The 21602-nt window shown below is 43.8% G+C and overlaps 1 protein-coding gene across 1 annotated transcript; it reads right to left on the bottom strand.

Annotated features, from left to right (window-relative positions):
• Nucleotides 1–1876: 1876 nt before the first annotated feature.
• Nucleotides 1877–6534, bottom strand: LOC306978849 (uncharacterized protein). Its single transcript, XM_079577537.1, has 4 exons — nucleotides 6387–6534; nucleotides 4056–4415; nucleotides 2225–2358; nucleotides 1877–2147 (listed from the first exon to the last, which is right to left on the bottom strand). The coding sequence occupies exons 1-4, from the start codon at nucleotides 6463–6465 to the stop codon at nucleotides 2001–2003; spliced, it is 720 nt and encodes a 239-aa protein (XP_079433663.1). The 5' UTR covers nucleotides 6466–6534; the 3' UTR covers nucleotides 1877–2000.
• Nucleotides 6535–21602: the final 15068 nt, after the last annotated feature.

Below are 21602 nucleotides of genomic sequence, written 5' to 3'. Positions count from 1 at the left end.
TCCATTCATAGTTTTCGATACCGATGCCTGAACGATACTATTTCCGATGCCTTTTTTCAACACCATATTAGTACCGTTTCACCTTATTCATGACGGTTGCCCCGGTGGCACTAACAGAGACGGGTTTTCCCCATAGGAGACTATTTAGTTGATCTTTATACTGCCACTTGTTTCTGTACTTTCCTGATTCAACAATGAAAATACCCCAATATTTTCTAATCTTATCTAACAGTAATAAAACTGTCAGACGTGGTGCTGATGGTGGTAGATTTCTCTTTACAAAATAGCCTGCTGCTACATGTGCTATTGTTGTGAAAGACATTAACAATTGCATTGTTAAACCAGTGCTACATTTTCCAATAGGCCTTTATACAGTACAGTACAAGTACAGCAAAATGACAGGACGGGTTTCCATGTTTTTAACTGTTAAAAGTGCAGGCACAGCATCACTGTGTAACAAAAATACTGTAATAAGACAGTAAAATATTTGTGGTATTGCAAAAATACACTTGTTTTGTTCAAGGAAAGTAGGCTACAGTGAAAACACACATCTTTAAACATATCAAATATGAAAAGTAGATCAAAAACAAAAGTAAGATACAGGAACAATCAATAGGCTACATTTTCTGCTCAAAGTTTACAACAAAAACACAGATGACTTTTTATAATCAAAGCAAAGTAGGATGCACAAAAATGCAGACTCTACATTTATATTGTGAGCAATGTATAAACGCAAAAGCACATTTGATGGGCAAAGCAACAGTAAAAATACATATGCTAATTGTTTTTATGTTAAAACCAATTTACTGCAAAGATTTACTGTAAAGACAGAATACTTTTTTATGTTCAAAGTGACAAACAGCTTGTCAAGTTGTTTGTCACAGGTATTGTTCGTCCGCCGTGTCGAGCTGTTCATTTTCCACTTCCTTCTGTTGTGTAAACTATGGTACGTGTGGCCTTTGCCACACTTTAATGCATGTGTTAATGTTAGCCGCACAGCGCTGTCGCCCACAGAACACGTCTGAACACTATCAGTGAGCAGGAAGTGGTTATCCACTTTCAGTAAACAAGTCCACAAAGCAATAATATGAAGCAAGACGCTGTTTCAGATTTAGATAAGGCTGACTCAGAACATCAAAGCTGTTCATTTTTACAAGTGGAAAGTACAGGTGATGCAGAATACATTTTATGCAAAACATGTTACTTTTGAAACACTAAAAAAATATTTTGCAGACTACATTATGCACAACTTACTACTATTACTACCCAGTACCAATATTGTCACAGGAATTTATGGGAATTAACGTGAGTAAATGGGATAAACCTGAGAATGAACACAACTGAAGGTTATTCTCTGCAGAGAGACAGTGAATGCAGCACAACCACCTGATTGAAATGCACTGTTTCCTCAATCACAGCCGACACTCTCAGACGTCGCCATCGCTGTGTCTGGACACCGATACTAAAAGGTCCCAGGTTCAATCCCCGGCCGGAGGGGGTCTTTCTTTGTGGAGTTTGCATGTTCTCCCCGTGTCTGCGTTGGTGGTCGGAGGGGCTGATGGCATAGACTGGTAGCCTCACTTCCGTCAGTCTTCCCCAGGGCAGCTGTGGCTACACTAGTAGCTTACCACCATCAAGTATGGAGTGATTGAATGAATAATGACTACAGGGTAGCACTTTGAGAAACTTGGTAACACAGGCTTGTAAAGCGCAAGTGTAAGCCATTATTATTATTAATGATAGGATATGGGATTGAAATGCGATGCAGGAGTCACTGGGTTTGTCACTATTGTCAGTCACATGAGTCGCTATGGCCATAACTCAGTGACTCAGTTACATTTCCCCACTATCAAAACATACTTCCTCCTATAGTTTGGTTGATTTTGAGTTGTTGTTTTGATGAGCATTGACCATGGGGTAGTCTATTAATCAACTTTATATGTGACCCACCAGTGAAGAGCCAATGACCTGTGCCATATAACGTTTTCCCCATACGTTTCTCAATGCAAATACTCCTGGCTGAAGGTGGAGCTCATGGACGTATTCAGATAAGAATAGGTTTGAAATCCAGGGGGTGGGCAAACAGGCACAGGCCTGCGCGCTGGAGGGCTGACGACCGAGTGGCTGGGTGTAAATTTCTTTGTAAACTGGGGGGGGGAAGACATTGAATATTAGCTGCTGTAATCTATGATGCGAGACACGTGGTGTGTGATTATGTACTTACATGCTTACAAAAGAGGAATGCGGAGAAAATGAGGATGCACAAGACAAAAGGGATGGAGATGATGCTCAGGACAATGCACAGGACGTCTACCATGCCGTCATCGCACTGTGGGTGGACTTTTTCCGGGACGTATTCTGCAGTCACAAGAACAAGCACAGTAAATTTGTGTTTCCTGGTGGACGTCTTACCATCGAGATGAAAAACAACGCAAGGCTTTATCCACACAAAGACAAAATGCTTATATTTTCAGAAACTTTCTTTGTGAGTACGAAGCCAGCTTAGTAAATGTGTGCGTCCACATGGGTCGACTCAGGTCTGTGAAGACGGCGCAATTCATCTTCCAGGCCTGTGTGAGGCGCTGTGACGCTAACACAGATAATAGAACCAGATGTAGAAGCACATGTGCAGTAAACTTATGTGGAATGTAAACAGTGAAAATGAAACGGATTCAAGGATTTACGATCTACAGAAGAGACGAGGAGGAGAGTTCCGACTTTTGCTCAGTCCAAAAACACAGACTGACTCGGCCGTGTTTTTCTACTTGTCACCTGTGGCTTGTGGACTGCAGTGAGGAAGAGGAGCGGAGTAAAACCATCATAGATCCATGAGTCAAACTCATTATAAAGTCAGTAGATTATGGATAACAGACACCACTCTGTGATGTCATAGTAAAAGTTGCACAGACGTTGTAACAACGGAGCCACGTAAACGGCGTTTTGAGATCTTTCCCTCTGGGAGCTAGTTTGGAAAATGATCGTTAACAGACCCCAAAACACTGGCTTGATAAAATATGTTTGTGTTTAGTCCCCAAGTTGACTTTGTATGGACACTAAGACACTTCAAATAGTTGCTGTGGGATTTCCAAAAAAATCTCAAGTTGTCATGAACTACTAGTGAATCAAGAGTTATTTCACCACAATAGCCTGACAACAACAACTGCAGCCATGTAAACACTGCTACTGCACTGACTCACACACTGATTCATGCGCCGTTTTCACAGACCTGAGTCAACCCATGTGGACGCACACATTTACTGAGCTGGCTTCGTGCTTGTAAAGAAAGTTTCTGAAAATATAAGCGTTTTGTCTTCGTGTGGATATAGCTTGACATCATAGATTGAATCAGCTAATTATCAATGTCTGTGATAGTTTACGAAGACATTTACTCCCATTCTCTCTGTCATCAGCCTTCCACCCCGCAGGCCTTATCCTGTCTGCCCAACTCCTGGATTTCCAACCTATTCCTATCTGACGGTAGAATATACAGGCGTTTCCAGTCTGCATTCTTTTCCTATTTAGAGTGTGCTGTATATATCTGAAATAAATAAATATTTAAACAGTAGGCTACATCGGCACAGATCCTGGCAGACCCTGGGCAAATTTGCCCTGGTTACAAAATTATTCAAAAGATACAGTAAAGTATGATCTAAAAAGACTTACTAATTGAATTTTGACATCACCTAAATGCGGTCAATGGGTTATTTGCAATGCTTGATGGCTAAATGCTAACAGCAATAGGAACAAATACATTGAACAGGCAGCAGAATTCTGAAACATATAGCGGAGTAGCCTATCTGTCTGCATCTGCGAGGTGCCAAAGCCCCTTTTTATGGCCTATTGGACAATATCCTGCAAAATTAGATGAGGACATCCTGTAGTCTGCCGACACAAGGGACGAACAATGCCTGTGACAAATGGCAGCCCTGGGGAGTCCCACAAACAGTTTTCTGGACCCCATAGTCCTGGAAGTTTTTCTATATCTCCCAACTCTGGTCTCTTTGTTTGTTCAGTGTAGTTTATGTAGTTTTACTGGTGAAAAAAAGAATGTTTACCTTTGACTATGACAATGCTTCCGTTGTTGGCGTGCGTTTCCGGTTTCCCGCTTTCAATGGTCGTCCAGAGGCAGGAGTACAGATCAGTGTCATCCACCTGCAGCCGGGACAGGGTGATGGCGATGTCCAGGAATGTTTCTCCGCGGATCTCCGCTTTGAACGTTGTCCGTCCCTCGAACCTGTCAGCGATGGTGTCCTTAGCGATTTGACCTCGCTTCAAGTGCAGGTAGATGACGTCCTGGTCGTCAAAGTGCCGCTTCAAGTACAGTCCCCTGGCGGCGCGTATGGAGGTGATGGAGCAACTGATGGTGACAGAGGAGTTGAAACGTACTTCCGAGGTGGAGGAGGGCGTTTGTGTAGCTGCGGGAAGAGATGGAGCAACGAATAGTTAGACTAGTTTTGCACTATAGTATCTATTTTACACAGCATGTTATTGAGTGGGGCCCGGTAAGGAGTTGCTGTACATGTATTTTCTCATGATCATTCGTAACCCATCGGTGTCACTAGAGATGAAGACAACATTTTGAAATCAAACACCACCATGTAGCTGATATGTTAGAGCCACATGAATCACTTCAGGGTCATTTGGTGGTTCCTAGAGTTAGGACTAAATACGGTGAGGCTGGAACAGTTCCCTGAGGTTTCTTCTGTTTCTTTTTTTTGTTAATAAGACTTTATTTGGCTTTTTTTTTTTTTTTAAATAACAAAACACACACACACATACACAAATAACACTGAGCAGACTATATAAAACAAATTAAACATGAAATAAATAGAAGATGGGCACACCATGAAAAAACAAAACAAAATACAATGATTCTTCCAACACGGGCAACAACATCAAAGTTAAACACGGTATTATTCATCTAAAATATTAGGCTACTGTAGCTGATCCTTTAATAATAACATCTCTAAGATTTCCAGGTAGGTGATCTATAAAAGGCTGCCAAATATCTAAAAACAAATCATCATTTCCTCTCAATTTAGCACTTATCCTTTCCATTGGCAACACTTTAAAAATCTCACTGTACCACTCTGTGACTGTAGGTGGTTTGTCCATAATCCACTTGTTCAATATACTTTTCCTAGCCAAGGAAAGGAATTTTTTCAATAATTTAGAATTAGAATATGTTGTTTTAGTAGGCAGTCCCAATAAAAACTGACCTGGATCTAAGATAGGTTTCTTCTGTTTCAAATGTGTGATTTGTTTTGTTGGACTTTTCTTGCATTTTATATGATGCTTTGTATTTTGGTTTGTTGTTGAAACTTATTGAAATCAGTGCTTAAAGGGACTGGATGGAAGGTGTTATATTCTTTTGCTCGCCACTGCCTCCTCAGGTCAGTCTCTATGCTAAGTTCATGCATGACGATGGAGATAGTTGTTACTTCGGCCTGAAATAACAAATTTGTGCGACAGTGCAGGATTTTAGAGGCAGTTGCGGTGAACAGGTCTGGGCTCATTCTACACATTAGGACATGGCTGGAACATGTAGGGGGAGGAAAATACATAATTGTAACATTTTTAAATTCCGTCTAGTCCCTTTAAAAGCCCTATATTTGATTTTTGTTTTTTTAAATCACAAACAATGAAAGAGAGAGCCACTGAATTGAAATGTTAGTCAGTTGATCCACCCTCATTTCTGACTTTCCAAACATATTTGTCGTATCCCATTTCCTTACAGGGATGAGTTTAAAGGCACGTTTCACAATTTGCAGGTTCACTTTTCAGGGTCACTTTCACAGAAATGTGAGAAAACCCGCCTGAAACTTTCTGAAGTTGAGTTGGTGAGGTTGAGGCTGTGAGGACGACTTAGCAAATGTCACTGCTTCGTTCACCATAAAAGGACAACAAGTGCTGTTTGCAATAGGCGGCCGAGAAGGACATGAGTCAAGACGGTGCACTTTTTCTAATGTACACACACACACACACACACACACACGCACACGCATGCACACACACACACACACGCACGCACACACACACACACACACACACACACACACACAAATAAGAGATAAAGTTTATGGTTCGAATCCGGTTGCAATATATGTGGCACATTATATTGTGGCACATTTTATCACAACTGTCACTCCTCCATTCTGCTGTGATCTGCTTTGCAGTTTTTATGCCTAAAATCCAAAACCACGAGATGCAACAATAGGCAACTGATGCTTGACTGTGTGATCTTGTGTTCATCGTAGTGAAACATTCTCCAAACCTTCTCCCCAAATCTCCTGGTGAGATTTGAAGTTAAATAACTGTAACTCCTTTGTATTTCCCTCCAAATCTATATTTCTAAAGTCTCCATGATACTGTCAGACAGCGCTCACCTGTGATTGCGTTTGCGTTGCCCCGGGAGGCAGAGATGCACATCAGCCCCAGCACGCAGCTCCACCACAGGGCCTTCATGGTGCAAGTCTTCTGGGCCTGAGGGTGCAGGTCTACAGTCGCAGCTCGATCACAAAGTCTTAGCTTCAAACAGATGCACCGAGTGTGAGACACACAACAGGAAGTGAGAGCAGAAAACTCATGCTTCCTGTTTATTGAAGTCCTTCAATAAGCACTTCAATAAAGTGGTTATTGGTGCTTCAATAAGTGCTTCAATAAGCACATCAATAAAGTGCTTATTGGTGCTTCAATAAGTGCTTCAATAAGCATATTAAGCCCAGTAAAGGGCTTGTTGGTGCTTCAATAAGCACTTCAATAAAGGGCTTGTTGGTGCTTCAATAAGTGCGTAAGTGATTGTGCACCTAAGTGAAGGTGAGTAAACTTGTGCCCTATATAAGGGGGAGGAAGGGGCACACAGGTGTTGCAGTGTGGAGGTGTACTGTACATCTTTTGACCTTGTCTATGGTATCCTGAAACCTGTGTATTTATGACTTTGAGGTATGTCAAAAAAACATTTTGAACGAGTCTATATGTTTAGGTGTATTTGTATTTACTTATCCATCTTATTCCTCCGCCCCATGAGCCTTTGCGTGAAGTATGGGTGGGATTTCCGGTGTTTGCATGTAGACCGTTCATTCTAATCCACTTTTTATTCACTTTATAGACGTAAACAATGGGAGCATGAGCTGTCACCGCTGAAACCAAACAACCAGGCTCACAATAAAGTTAGGATGTTCCTTTAACCAAGTGCATCTTCTCCAATTTGGCTTTACCCAAATTTAAAATGTTACAGCCCATAGGCCAAAGTAACGCCTCATTTGAAAGCCAAGGCTTACAAAACGCTAAAAAATCTAAATGAATTGCTTTTTTGTCGTGTCTTTGTCACACATTTTGTCACTTTTCTGTTTCTCTTTTGTGGCTTTTTATTGTCACATTATGGTGCACTTTAAAACTCGGGGGGACCGGTCCTTTCAGGCTGGAGCCCCCAGACTGTGGAGTGACTTACCCCTGTCCGCTCGTGTGCTCCACTCTGTTGATATCTTTAAAAAGCATTTCAAGTCTGTGCTATTTAGGAAAGCTTTTGGTTGATGGGTTGTCACCTTTTTTTTATTATTTTATTTTATATAAATTTTGTACTTGTAATTTTGTATGAAGTTTCTTATGTCATTTTACTGCGCCTATGTTTGTACAGCAAACATAGGAGCTTTTATCTGTGAAAAGCGCTTTATAAATAAACTTTACTAACTGTATTCTAAATACTCTCAAATGGAAGTGTAACTTTACCAGATTACTCTAAATGATTATTCTAAATACATGCATTTAGTTAATCCCCTGCACTGGATTTGGGTAAAGCCAAACTGGAGAAAATGTGCTCTGTTAATGTGGGAGTTAAGAGGTTGAATGTGAGACTGATGGAGGCAGAAGAGGGGATGACAGAAGTTTCTCCTTTTCCTTCCTCTCGCTCCTTTTTTATTTTTTAATGCTCTACAGCAGTTTATTTCAGATTGTTTATAATATAATGATGATATTTTTTTATTATTATTAATTCTTTGTTCATGATTACAACAAATATAGCATTCTCCAACTTTAAAAAAGAAATCAGGCCGTACGGCACACATGCTGAAAATTGGTGAACATAGGCGTTCTGATAGGTGGCGTTCATGTGACATCACAGTGTTCCAAAGAGGGGAGAGTTGTCTAGGCACAATAACAGCATCACAGGCTTGAAAATCCATCATCAAATACTGAAGAGGAAATGAAAACATCACATTCTAAATTGTGAACGCCTCCTATACAGGTTTTTTTTTTTTTTTTTTCCTTCCGAGGCATAGAGAACAGTTCCTTTAGAGCAGGGGTGCCCAAAGTGGGGTTGGCCCGCCAGAGAGTGACCGCATCTGGTTAATACTCACTCTTTCCCATTCATTCTCAATGGCAAATATGGATGCAGTACACTGTTTGGCCACCGGCGACAAATTGGGGGCGCTGTTTCACTCCTTTCACAAAGTAAAGGAAACACTTTTCTGGTGTCTTGGTATTTCTCTGTCATAGAGCGTCGTAGCATCAACTTTCCCATTTTTCCATATTATTTTATTGCAAAGGTCATTGACATCTATGACTTATAAAAGGATTTATGCTGAACTGACACTTTCAAATTGGTCTAATATGACATTTTCTTTCACTTAAAGAAATGAATGAGCAAAGTCACTGTAGGTAGTGCAGGTTACAGGTGGTGGTGTTGTTTACATTTTGCACTATATGGCTATTGATTGTGTTCTACTAAAACTTGGCTTTTGTAGCATGTTATTTGCATTGATAGAATTAAATGCAAATGTATACCATAAAAGAAAATAAAGTAACAATTATTATGTGTAGTTATATGTGCTTCACGCTTCACATCGCAGTGTTTGGCCCACGACCCACTGACACTTTTTCATTTTGGCCCTCAGAGACAAAAAGTTTGGCAGATTTCTTATTTGAGACATTTCTAAAGTAAGTTTTAATTTCCATTATCAGTGAATTTAATCGAGGCTTCCCATTTCCAAACTTTAATTTATGGATATGGCTTTTCCCCATCAATATAAACAGGTTTACTATGTATTCTAAATTCTTATTCCAATGTTTGAAACAAGTTATTATGTCACCACAATTGAAGTGAATTTTAAAGGATGTTTTCTGTAGAGTCTCCCATTTGGACCACATGTCTCTAGAGTGTGTTCATTCAAAAAACAAATGAGTCAAAGTTTCCTCGTCCTTGTTGCAGAAAGAACAGTTCTTCTCCACATCTTTAAATGTGGACATACACAGGTTAGTAGGATACATTCTATGCAGTATTTTCCAGTGTAGCTCTCGAACTTTGTTGTTTATGCAATATCTGAACGTAATTAACTAAGTTGTCTTCCAGTTTATGTCTAGACCCTGAGCAATCCACGTGGCTTTGCAGGTTGGTGTCGTTTTGTAGCTACAAATCAATTATACATTGATGGGATCGACATAAAGAGCCACAAATGCTCGTATTCGGAAATGCCTTCAATCACTAAACAGAACGACTTCCTCTCGCTCCTCGGATCAATGGGCGGAACAGTCTGACGTCACGCGCACGAGCTCCTCTCTCTTATGACAGATAGCATAAACATAACAAACAGCCTACTTCACAGCTCTCTGAATGAAACTGGGATTATGTGTGCGCACCGGTGCGGACTCAGGCCTACCGCGGTCTGGGAACCACGTGCTCCACAATAACAACAGCTGCTCCTGCGTAGTTCCGGTGGGCGTGTTTCAGCTGTAGAGTTTATAAAGCCTAATGTTCGAGCATTTCAGCGGCGGAGGTTTAGCTCACTGGTTACTTCTCTTACTCAAAAGTTCTTCACTCCATGAACCTCCGGGATCCGGGTTCGAACTCCGGGAACGGTCTCTGGTGTCAACACCACGGGCGCTGCCCTCCGCTTTTGATCAAATATTTACACTAAAGAAAGTTCACTTTACACTTATCAACAAAGAGAAGTGGCTTTGGTAGCTTTATTTACTTTCTTTTGCTTCAAATACGCAGCCGACGCTCGGACGTAGGAAGCTAGTTTAGGGAACGTAAAAAAAGACGTAGGGGAGATGGACCTATATTGGACCCCCTAAGGACATATTCGTATATCCCCTTTCTAATGAAGTGCATCAAAAGCATTTGTGCCTCAGTGAATGAGTTGCAATAAGTGCTCTATGCATGCAAGATATGAGCTTGTCAAATATTATATTATTGCAGTAAAATACAAAAATCTTTTTTTTGAAAGTGGTCCAATTTGGGGACACGGTGACCTATATTGGACCAGGTCGATCCCAATATTGGACCACATGTAAAACTATGTAGAATTTGGCCTAAGCAAATAAAAAATGGATTAAATACTTCCGTACTTACTCACAGCACACACAGTCACAATCCTGTAACTAACTGTGTATGCCTTTTGTCTCCCTCAGTGTATGTGTTGTATGAAAGCTTTGCTTAGCAAGTACAATGAGTATATACTTAATATTATTATTTATTTATTAATTAATCTATTTATTTATTCTTTCGTGCCAATATAGCCCTGATGTGTGCAGATGTTTTAATCATGTTAATGCGTGGAGAGAGTCCATTGCATTACATTGGACCGAACTGGTCCAATATGAGGACACATGGGCTGGTCCAATATGAAGACACATGGGGTGGTCCAGTATGAGGACACATGGGGTGGTCCAATATGAGGACACATGAGGTGGTCCAATATGAGGACATATGGGGTGGTCCAATATGAGGACACATGGGGTGGTCCAATATGAGGACACATGAGGTGGTCCAATATGAGGACACATGGGGTGGTCCAATATGAGGACACATGAGGTGGTCCAATATGAGGACACATGAGGTGGTCCAATATGAGGACACATGAGGTGGTCCAATATGAGGACACATGAGGTGGTCCAATATGAGGACATATGGGGTGGTCCAATATGAGGACATATGGGCTGGTCCAATATGAGGACACATGAGGTGGTCCAATATGAGGACATATGGGCTGGTCCAATATGAGGACACATGAGGTGGTCCAATATGAGGACATATGGGGTGGTCCAATATGAGGACATATGGGGTGGTCCAATATGAGGACATATGGGCTGGTCCAATATGAGGACATATGGGGTGGTCCAATATGAGGACATATGGGCTGGTCCAATATGAGGACACATGAGGTGGTCCAATATGAAGACACATGGGCTGGTCCAATATGAGGACACATGGGGTGGTCCAATATGAGGACACATGAGGTGGTCCAATATGAAGACACATGAGGTGGTCCAATATGAGGACACATGAGGTGGTCCAATATGAGGACATATGGGGTGGTCCAATATGAGGACACATGAGGTGGTCCAATATGAGGACACATGAGGTGGTCCAATATGAGGACACATGGGGGGGGTCCAATATGAGGACACATGAGGTGGTCCAATATGAGGACACATGGGGGGGGTCCAATATGAGGACACATGAGGTGGTCCAATATGAGGACATATGGGGTGGTCCAATATGAGGACATATGGGCTGGTCCAATATGAAGACACATGGGCTGGTCCAATATGAGGACACATGGGGTGGTCCAATATGAAGACACATGAGGTGGTCCAATATGAGGACATATGGGGTGGTCCAATATGAGGACATATGGGCTGGTCCAATATGAAGACACATGGGCTGGTCCAATATGAGGACACATGGGGTGGTCCAATATGAGGACACATGAGGTGGTCCAATATGAGGACACATGGGCTGGTCCAATATGAGGACACATGAGGTGGTCCAATATGAGGACATATGGGGTGGTCCAATATGAGGACACATGAGGTGGTCCAATATGAGGACACATGAGGTGGTCCAATATGAGGACACATGGGGGGGGTCCAATATGAGGACATATGAGGTGGTCCAATATGAGGACACATGAGGTGGTCCAATATGAAGACACATGGGGTGGTCCAATTTGAGGACACATGAGGTGGTCCAATATGAGGACACATGAGGTGGTCCAATATGAGGACACATGAGGTGGTCCAATATGAGGACACATGAGGTGGTCCAATTTGAGGACACATGAGGTGGTCCAATATGAAGACACATGAGGTGGTCCAATATGAGGACACATGAGGTGGTCCAATATGAGGACACATGGGCTGGTCCAATATGAGGACACATGAGGTGGTCCAATATGAGGACACATGAGGTGGTCCAGTATGAGGACACATGGGGTGGTCCAATATGAGGACATATGAGGTGGTCCAATATGAAGACACATGAGGTGGTCCAATATGAAGACACATGAGGTGGTCCAATATGAAGACACATGAGGTGGTCCAATATGAGGACACATGAGGTGGTCCAATATGAGGACACATGGGGGGGGGGGGGGGTCCAATATGAGGACACATGAGGTGGTCCAATATGAGGACATATGGGGTGGTCCAATATGAGGACACATGAGGTGGTCCAATATGATGACACATGAGGTGGTCCAATATGAGGACACATGGGGGGGGGGGGGGGGTCCAATATGAGGACACATGAGGTGGTCCAATATGAGGACACATGAGGTGGTCCAATATGAATACACATGAGGTGGTCCAATATGAGGACACATGGAGTGGTCCAATATGAAGACACATGAGGTGGTCCAATATGAAGACACATGAGGTGGTCCAATATGAGGACATATGGGCTGGTCCAATATGAGGACATATGAGGTGGTCCAATATGAGGACACATGAGGTGGTCCAATATGAGGACACATGAGGTGGTCCAATATGAGGCACATGGGGTGGTCCAATATGAAGACACATGGAGTGGTCCAATATGAAGACACATGGGCTGGTCCAATATGAGGACATATGAGGTGGTCCAATATGAGGACACATGAGGTGGTCCAGTATGAGGACACATGGGGTGGTCCAATATGAGGACACATGAGGTGGTCCAATATGAAGACACATGAGGTGGTCCAATATGAAGACACATGAGGTGGTCCAATATGAAGACACATGAGGTGGTCCAATATGAGGACACATGGAGTGGTCCAATATGAAGACACATGAGGTGGTCCAATATGAAGACACATGAGGTGGTCCAATATGAGGACATATGGGCTGGTCCAATATGAGGACATATGAGGTGGTCCAATATGAGGACACATGAGGTGGTCCAATATGAGGACACATGAGGTGGTCCAATATGAGGCACATGGGGTGGTCCAATATGAAGACACATGGAGTGGTCCAATATGAAGACACATGGGCTGGTCCAATATGAGGACATATGAGGTGGTCCAATATGAAGACACATGAGGTGGTCCAATATGAGGACACATGGGGTGGTCCAATATGAGGACATATGGGGTGGTCCAATATGAGGACACATGAGGTGGTCCAATATGAGGACACATGAGGTGGTCCAGTATGAGGACACATGGGGTGGTCCAATATGAGGACACATGAGGTGGTCCAATATGAGGACACATGGGGTGGTCCAATATGAGGACACATGAGGTGGTCCAATATGAGGACACATGAGGTGGTCCAATATGAGGACACATGAGGTGGTCCAATATGAAGACACATGAGGTGGTCCAGTATGAGGACACATGGGCTGGTCCAATATGAGGCACATGGGCTGGTCCAATATGAGGACACATGGGGTGGTCCAATATTAGGACACATGGGGTGGTCCAATATGAGGACACATGGGGTGGTCCAATATGAGGACATATGGGGTGGTCCAATATGAAGACACATGAGGTGGTCCAATATGAGGACATATGGGGTGGTCCAATATGAGGACACATGGGCTGGTCCAATATGAGGACACATGGGCTGGTCCAATATGAAGACACATGGGGTGGTCCAATATGAGGACACATGAGGTGGTCCAATATGAGGACACATGGGCTGGTCCAATATGAGGACACATGGGCTGGTCCAATATGAAGACACATGGGGTGGTCCAATATGAGGACACATGAGGTGGTCCAATATGAGGACATATGGGGTGGTCCAATATGAGGACACATGGGGTGGTCCAATATGAGGACACATGAGGTGGTCCAATATGAGGACACATGGGGTGGTCCAATATGAGGACACATGAGGTGGTCCAATATGAGGACACATGAGGTGGTCCAATATGAGGACACATGAGGTGGTCCAATATGAGGACACATGAGGTGGTCCAATATGAGGACACATGAGGTGGTCCAATATGAGGACACATGAGGTGGTCCAATATGAGGACATATGGGGTGGTCCAATATGAGGACATATGGGCTGGTCCAATATGAGGACACATGAGGTGGTCCAATATGAGGACATATGGGCTGGTCCAATATGAGGACACATGAGGTGGTCCAATATGAGGACATATGGGGTGGTCCAATATGAGGACATATGGGGTGGTCCAATATGAGGACATATGGGCTGGTCCAATATGAGGACATATGGGGTGGTCCAATATGAGGACATATGGGCTGGTCCAATATGAGGACACATGAGGTGGTCCAATATGAAGACACATGGGCTGGTCCAATATGAGGACACATGGGGTGGTCCAATATGAGGACACATGAGGTGGTCCAATATGAAGACACATGAGGTGGTCCAATATGAGGACACATGAGGTGGTCCAATATGAGGACATATGGGGTGGTCCAATATGAGGACACATGAGGTGGTCCAATATGAGGACACATGAGGTGGTCCAATATGAGGACACATGAGGTGGTCCAATATGAGGACACATGGGGTGGTCCAATATGAGGACACATGAGGTGGTCCAATATGAAGACACATGAGGTGGTCCAATATGAGGACACATGAGGTGGTCCAATATGAGGACATATGGGGTGGTCCAATATGAGGACACATGAGGTGGTCCAATATGAGGACACATGGGGTGGTCCAATATGAGGACACATGAGGTGGTCCAATATGAGGACACATGGGGGGGGTCCAATATGAGGACACATGAGGTGGTCCAATATGAGGACACATGAGGTGGTCCAATATGAGGACACATGGGGGGGGTCCAATATGAGGACACATGAGGTGGTCCAATATGAGGACACATGAGGTGGTCCAATATGAGGACACATGAGGTGGTCCAATATGAGGACACATGAGGTGGTCCAATATGAAGACACATGAGGTGGTCCAATATGAGGACATATGGGGTGGTCCAATATGAGGACATATGGGCTGGTCCAATATGAAGACACATGGGCTGGTCCAATATGAGGACACATGGGGTGGTCCAATATGAGGACACATGAGGTGGTCCAATATGAGGACACATGGGCTGGTCCAATATGAGGACACATGAGGTGGTCCAATATGAGGACATATGGGGTGGTCCAATATGAGGACACATGAGGTGGTCCAATATGAGGACACATGAGGTGGTCCAATATGAGGACACATGGGGGGGGTCCAATATGAGGACATATGAGGTGGTCCAATATGAGGACACATGAGGTGGTCCAATATGAAGACACATGGGGTGGTCCAATTTGAGGACACATGAGGTGGTCCAATATGAGGACACATGAGGTGGTCCAATATGAGGACACATGAGGTGGTCCAATATGAGGACACATGAGGTGGTCCAATATGAGGACACATGAGGTGGTCCAATTTGAGGACACATGAGGTGGTCCAATATGAGGACACATGAGGTGGTCCAATATGAGGACACATGAGGTGGTCCAATTTGAGGACACATGAGGTGGTCCAATATGAAGACACATGAGGTGGTCCAATATGAGGACACATGAGGTGGTCCAATATGAGGACACATGGGCTGGTCCAATATGAGGACACATGAGGTGGTCCAATATGAGGACATATGGGGTGGTCCAATATGAAGACACATGGGCTGGTCCAATATGAGGACACATGAGGTGGTCCAATATGAGGACATATGAGGTGGTCCAATATGAAGACACATGAGGTGGTCCAATATGAAGACACATGAGGTGGTCCAATATGAAGACACATGAGGTGGTCCAATATGAGGACACATGAGGTGGTCCAATATGAGGACACATGGGGGGGGGGGGTCCAATATGAGGACACATGAGGTGGTCCAATATGAGGACACATGAGGTGGTCCAATATGAGGACATATGGGGTGGTCCAATATGAGGACACATGAGGTGGTCCAATATGATGACACATGAGGTGGTCCAATATGAGGACACATGGGGGGGGGGGGGGTCCAATATGAGGACACATGAGGTGGTCCAATATGAGGACACATGAGGTGGTCCAATATGAATACACATGAGGTGGTCCAATATGAGGACACATGGAGTGGTCCAATATGAGGACACATGGGCTGGTCCAATATGAGGACATATGAGGTGGTCCAATATGAGGACACATGAGGTGGTCCAGTATGAGGACACATGGGGTGGTCCAATATGAGGACACATGAGGTGGTCCAATATGAAGACACATGAGGTGGTCCAATATGAAGACACATGAGGTGGTCCAATATGAAGACACATGAGGTGGTCCAATATGAGGACACATGGAGTGGTCCAATATGAAGACACATGGGGTGGTCCAATATGAAGACACATGAGGTGGTCCAATATGAGGACACATGAGGTGGTCCAATATGAATACACATGAGGTGGTCCAATATGAGGACACATGGAGTGGTCCAATATGAGGACACATGGGCTGGTCCAATATGAGGACATATGAGGTGGTCCAATATGAGGACACATGAGGTGGTCCAGTATGAGGACACATGGGGTGGTCCAATATGAGGACACATGAGGTGGTCCAATATGAAGACACATGAGGTGGTCCAATATGAAGACACATGAGGTGGTCCAGTATGAGGACACATGGGGTGGTCCAATATGAGGACACATGGAGTGGTCCAATATGAAGACACATGAGGTGGTCCAATATGAAGACACATGAGGTGGTCCAATATGAGGACATATGGGCTGGTCCAATATGAGGACATATGAGGTGGTCCAATATGAGGACACATGAGGTGGTCCAATATGAGGACACATGAGGTGGTCCAATATGAGGCACATGGGGTGGTCCAATATGAAGACACATGGAGTGGTCCAATATGAAGACACATGGGCTGGTCCAATATGAGGACATATGAGGTGGTCCAATATGAAGACACATGAGGTGGTCCAATATGAGGACACATGGGGTGGTCCAGTATGAGGACATATGGGGTGGTCCAATATGAGGACATATGGGGTGGTCCAATATGAGGACACATGGGGTGGTCCAATATGAGGACATATGGGGTGGTCCAATATGAGGACATATGGGGTGGTCCAATATGAGGACACATGAGGTGGTCCAATATGAGGACACATGAGGTGGTCCAGTATGAGGACACATGGGGTGGTCCAATATGAGGACACATGAGGTGGTCCAATATGAGGACACATGGGGTGGTCCAATATGAGGACACATGAGGTGGTCCAATATGAGGACACATGAGGTGGTCCAATATGAGGACACATGAGGTGGTCCAATATGAAGACACATGAGGTGGTCCAGTATGAGGACACATGGGCTGGTCCAATATGAGGCACATGGGCTGGTCCAATATGAGGACACATGGGGTGGTCCAATATTAGGACACATGGGGTGGTCCAATATGAGGACACATGAGGTGGTCCAATATGAGGACACATGGGGTGGTCCAATATTAGGACACATGGGGTGGTCCAATATGAGGACACATGAGGTGGTCCAATATGAGGACACATGGGGTGGTCCAATATTAGGACACATGGGGTGGTCCAATATGAGGACACATGAGGTGGTCCAATATGAGGCACATGGGGTGGTCCAATATGAGGACATATGGGGTGGTCCAATATGAGGACATATGGGGTGGTCCAATATGAAGACACATGGGCTGGTCCAGTATGAGGACACATGAGGTGGTCCAGTATGAGGACACATGAGGTGGTCCAGTATGAGGACACATGAGGTGGTCCAATATCGGGCCAGCACTCACTTGAGTTCTCGGATGTATGTTAGCAACCGTGTACATTTGAGTCATCGTTCCACGTTTTATTCGTTCATTACAACCCGCACAGGCCGTCATAGCCAGTTCTCCTAAAGTTTGCGGTCACACCACACTCCCAAAGATGATCTAAAATTACAAAGAAATGTGTGAAAACAGTTTTTTTTGTCACCATTTGCTCATTTTGCTCATTCTCGCCGTCCATCATCTCATTTTGATCGCAAACTGATGCGTTAACTATTTATGGAAAGGAGAACGAGTGGTGGTCCAATTTCGGGACCGGTCCAATATAGGTCCATCTCCCCTATAATCACATTACAAAATAATGAGAAATATACTGCCTTTTTTTAAATTGCTGTTATTATTATTGATCAGTTACTGGATGATGCGCCGACTACAACCTCTCAACATTTACCGAGCACTTTTACTCCAAACTTCCTTCAAAAATAGTGACGAAAACGAGACGGAAAAAAGTGACGATGAAACACAACAAAAAAGTGATGAAAACGCAACATAAAGCGTAGAACCTATAGGCTGTGACCTCTTCAGTCAAGGAGCTTCTAGATTTAGGTAATGCCGAACTGGAGACAATGTGCTCGGGAGGTTGAGACAGGTTAAGATATCAATCCAAACCTTTATAGGCATTTGTCTGCATACTTACGACTATCAATCTTTAAAGGTGCATTATGCAACTTTTTATGCGTGTTTGACCTTGTAGTGACCCTGTATGTTCACCAGGAAACTTGTAGAACAATGAATCCTGGAGCGTTGTAGACTGTGACCATCTGACCACTCACACTACAGCCGCTGGGTCACTACAAGGTCAGATACGCACAAATCTCAACTTTTGTGTGTGTGCAGAAAACAGTTTCTTCATGAACCTTTAGAAAAAGCTCTTTCATTATTTGTTACCAGTTGTCAATTATTTATTATTACAATAGCAACTTACTACAACCCTCATTTTTCAGATTTGTACACAACAGGACACGCTGCTCCGAGCTGGCCTGGTGTCGCCTCGAGGCCCCCCTGAACGGCTGGAGGAGGGGTGCGTGGATCGGGGAGTCTGGGCATGTCTGCTCAGACTGCTGCCTCCACGACCCGGCCCTGGATAAATGGATGGATGAACAAACAGGGTTGACCTTGTGTCTAAAGTGAACCAGACACAGGGATGCTGTTACTATAGCAACCGTGTAAATGTTTTACGCATTATTTTTTATTTTTACCTGTGCATTCCAAACGCTGAATGTGTGCCGTTACTACTGATCACAAAATGACGTGAAAATTGAAATGTTATATAATGCAGAGTAAAGTTTATGGATTTGATCAGATCTGAACATTTGAAAATGTTCTAATGTTGATAATCTGTTGGACTCTTACACATCAAGGGTCTTAAATGTTTTGGATATATTGCTCCTGTCAAGGTTAAAATGGTTAACAATAGGCAAAAGGCACCTTGAAGAAGTGAAGATTCGGTCAGGGCACAGAAAAGGGAGTGCCGAAAAGCCGGTCGGAAATGGCACAAGTCAAAGCTCCAGGTTCATTTTCAGGTTTACAAAGAAGTGCTTTGTGAGTTCAACCAGATTTTGCGTGGAGCAAGAGAGAAGTACTTCTCTACAATCATCTCAAACTGCAGAAACAATTCTCGTCTTCTGTTTTCCACAGTAAACAGATTAAATAACCCTCCAGTTTCACTGCCCCTAGAACTAATCTCTACATCTAAGTGCAATGAGTTTGCAATATTTTTCTATGACAAAGTCCAAAACATTAAAAATGCCATAATTTCCACAACACAAATGGAAACTCTGCCACCAGAAAAACACATTTCACACCTGTTACTGACAAAACAATAGAAGAGGTTATCACTGGCCTCTCTAAATGAGCTATCAGAGCTGCAGTACATCCAGAACACCGCTGCTCAAGTCCTGACAAGAACCAGGAAATACGACCATATTAGTCCAGTGCTCCGGTCTCTGCACTGACTTCCTGTCACTCAGAGAATAGAATTTAAAACAGCTCTGCTTGTTACAAGTCTTTTCATGGTTTAGCACCAAAGTACATCTGACATGTTAGAGCCGTATGAACCATCTCGGCCCTGAGAACTTCAGGGAGGGGCCTCCTGGTGGTTCCCAGAGTCAGGACTAAACACGGTGAGGCTGCGTTTCAGTTTCATGCAGATAAAATCTGGAACAGTCTTCATGAGGATGTGAGACAGGCCTCAAAACTCTGACAATGTTCAAATCCAGGCTGAAACTGTTTTTTGCCTTTGCATATGACAACAGACAGTATTTTATCTGCACTTGTCTTTTGCTGTAATTGATTATTTTTTATGTTGATGTTCTATTGATTTAAATCTATTGATCTGTTTTCTTGTAATTTTATGCAACTGTGAAGCACTTAGAATTGCCTGGTGTATGAATGGTGCTCTACAACTAAACTTGCCTTGCCTAAAGTGTGCCTTTGTTTTGTGATTGTGTGTTTTGCAAACCTCATGCAGAGTGCCGTGCTGCTCACCGAGAGAGCGCCACTAGAAAGAGCTAAACCGCTCCTACGTGTTTCCCTGTGGGTCACATGGGCGTGTCACAGGTGCAAAGTCTGAATGAGTTTATAGAGCCAATGTTAGCTCGGCTCAGCGGCGGAGGTTTAGCTCACTGGTTACTTCTCATACTCAACAATGATCTACTCCATGAGTCCGCGGGCTCCGGGGTTCAAACCACGGGCGCTGTCCTCCGCTTTTGGTCAAATATTTACACTAAATGGATTTGAACATTGTCAGAGTTGAGGCCTGTCTCACATCCTCATGAAGACTGTTCCAGATTTTATCTGCATGAAACTGAAACGCAGCCTCACCATGTTTATTATTGACTCTGGGAACCACCAGGAGGCCCCTCCCTGAAGTTCTCAGGGCCCGAGATGGTTCATACGGCTCTATCATGTCAGATGTACTTTGGTGCTAAACCATGAAAAGACTTGTACACAAGCAGAGCTGTTTTAAAGTCTATTCTCTGAGTGACAGGAAGTCAGTGCAGAGACCGGAGCACTGGACTAATATGGTCGTATTTCCTGGTTCTTGTCAGGACTTTAGCAGCGGTGTTCTGGATGTTCTGCAGCTCTGACAGCTCATTTAGAGAGGCCAGTGATAACCTCTTCTATTGTTTTGTCAGTAACAGGTGTGAAATGTGTTTATCTGGTGGCAGAGTTTCTATTTGTGTTGTTGAAATTATGGCATTTTTAATGCTTTGGACTTTGTCATAGAAAAATATTGCAAACTCATTGCACTTAGATGTAGAGATTAGTGAAACTAGCAGTGAGGGTTGCCCTAGTAACAGCATCCCTGTGTCTGGTTCACTTTAGACACAAGGTCAACCCTGTTCATCCATCCATTTATCCGGGGCCGGGTCGTGGAGGCAGCAGACTCCCCGATCCACGCACCCCTCCTCCAGCCGTTCAGGAGGACCTCGAGGCGACACCAGGCCAGCTCGGAGCAGCGTGTCCTGGGTCTTCCACGAGGCCTCTTCCCATTCCTGTGTCCGGTTTACTTTAGACACAAGCAAATGAATAAAGGTCAACACTGTTTAAT

The sequence above is a fragment of the Gobius niger genome (assembly GCF_951799975.1).
Source record: "Gobius niger genome assembly, chromosome: 19".
NCBI classification, from domain to species: domain Eukaryota; kingdom Metazoa; phylum Chordata; class Actinopteri; order Gobiiformes; family Gobiidae; genus Gobius; species Gobius niger.
Note: the sequence above shows the minus strand (reverse complement) of the source record. Positions and strands in the feature narration are given on the sequence as shown.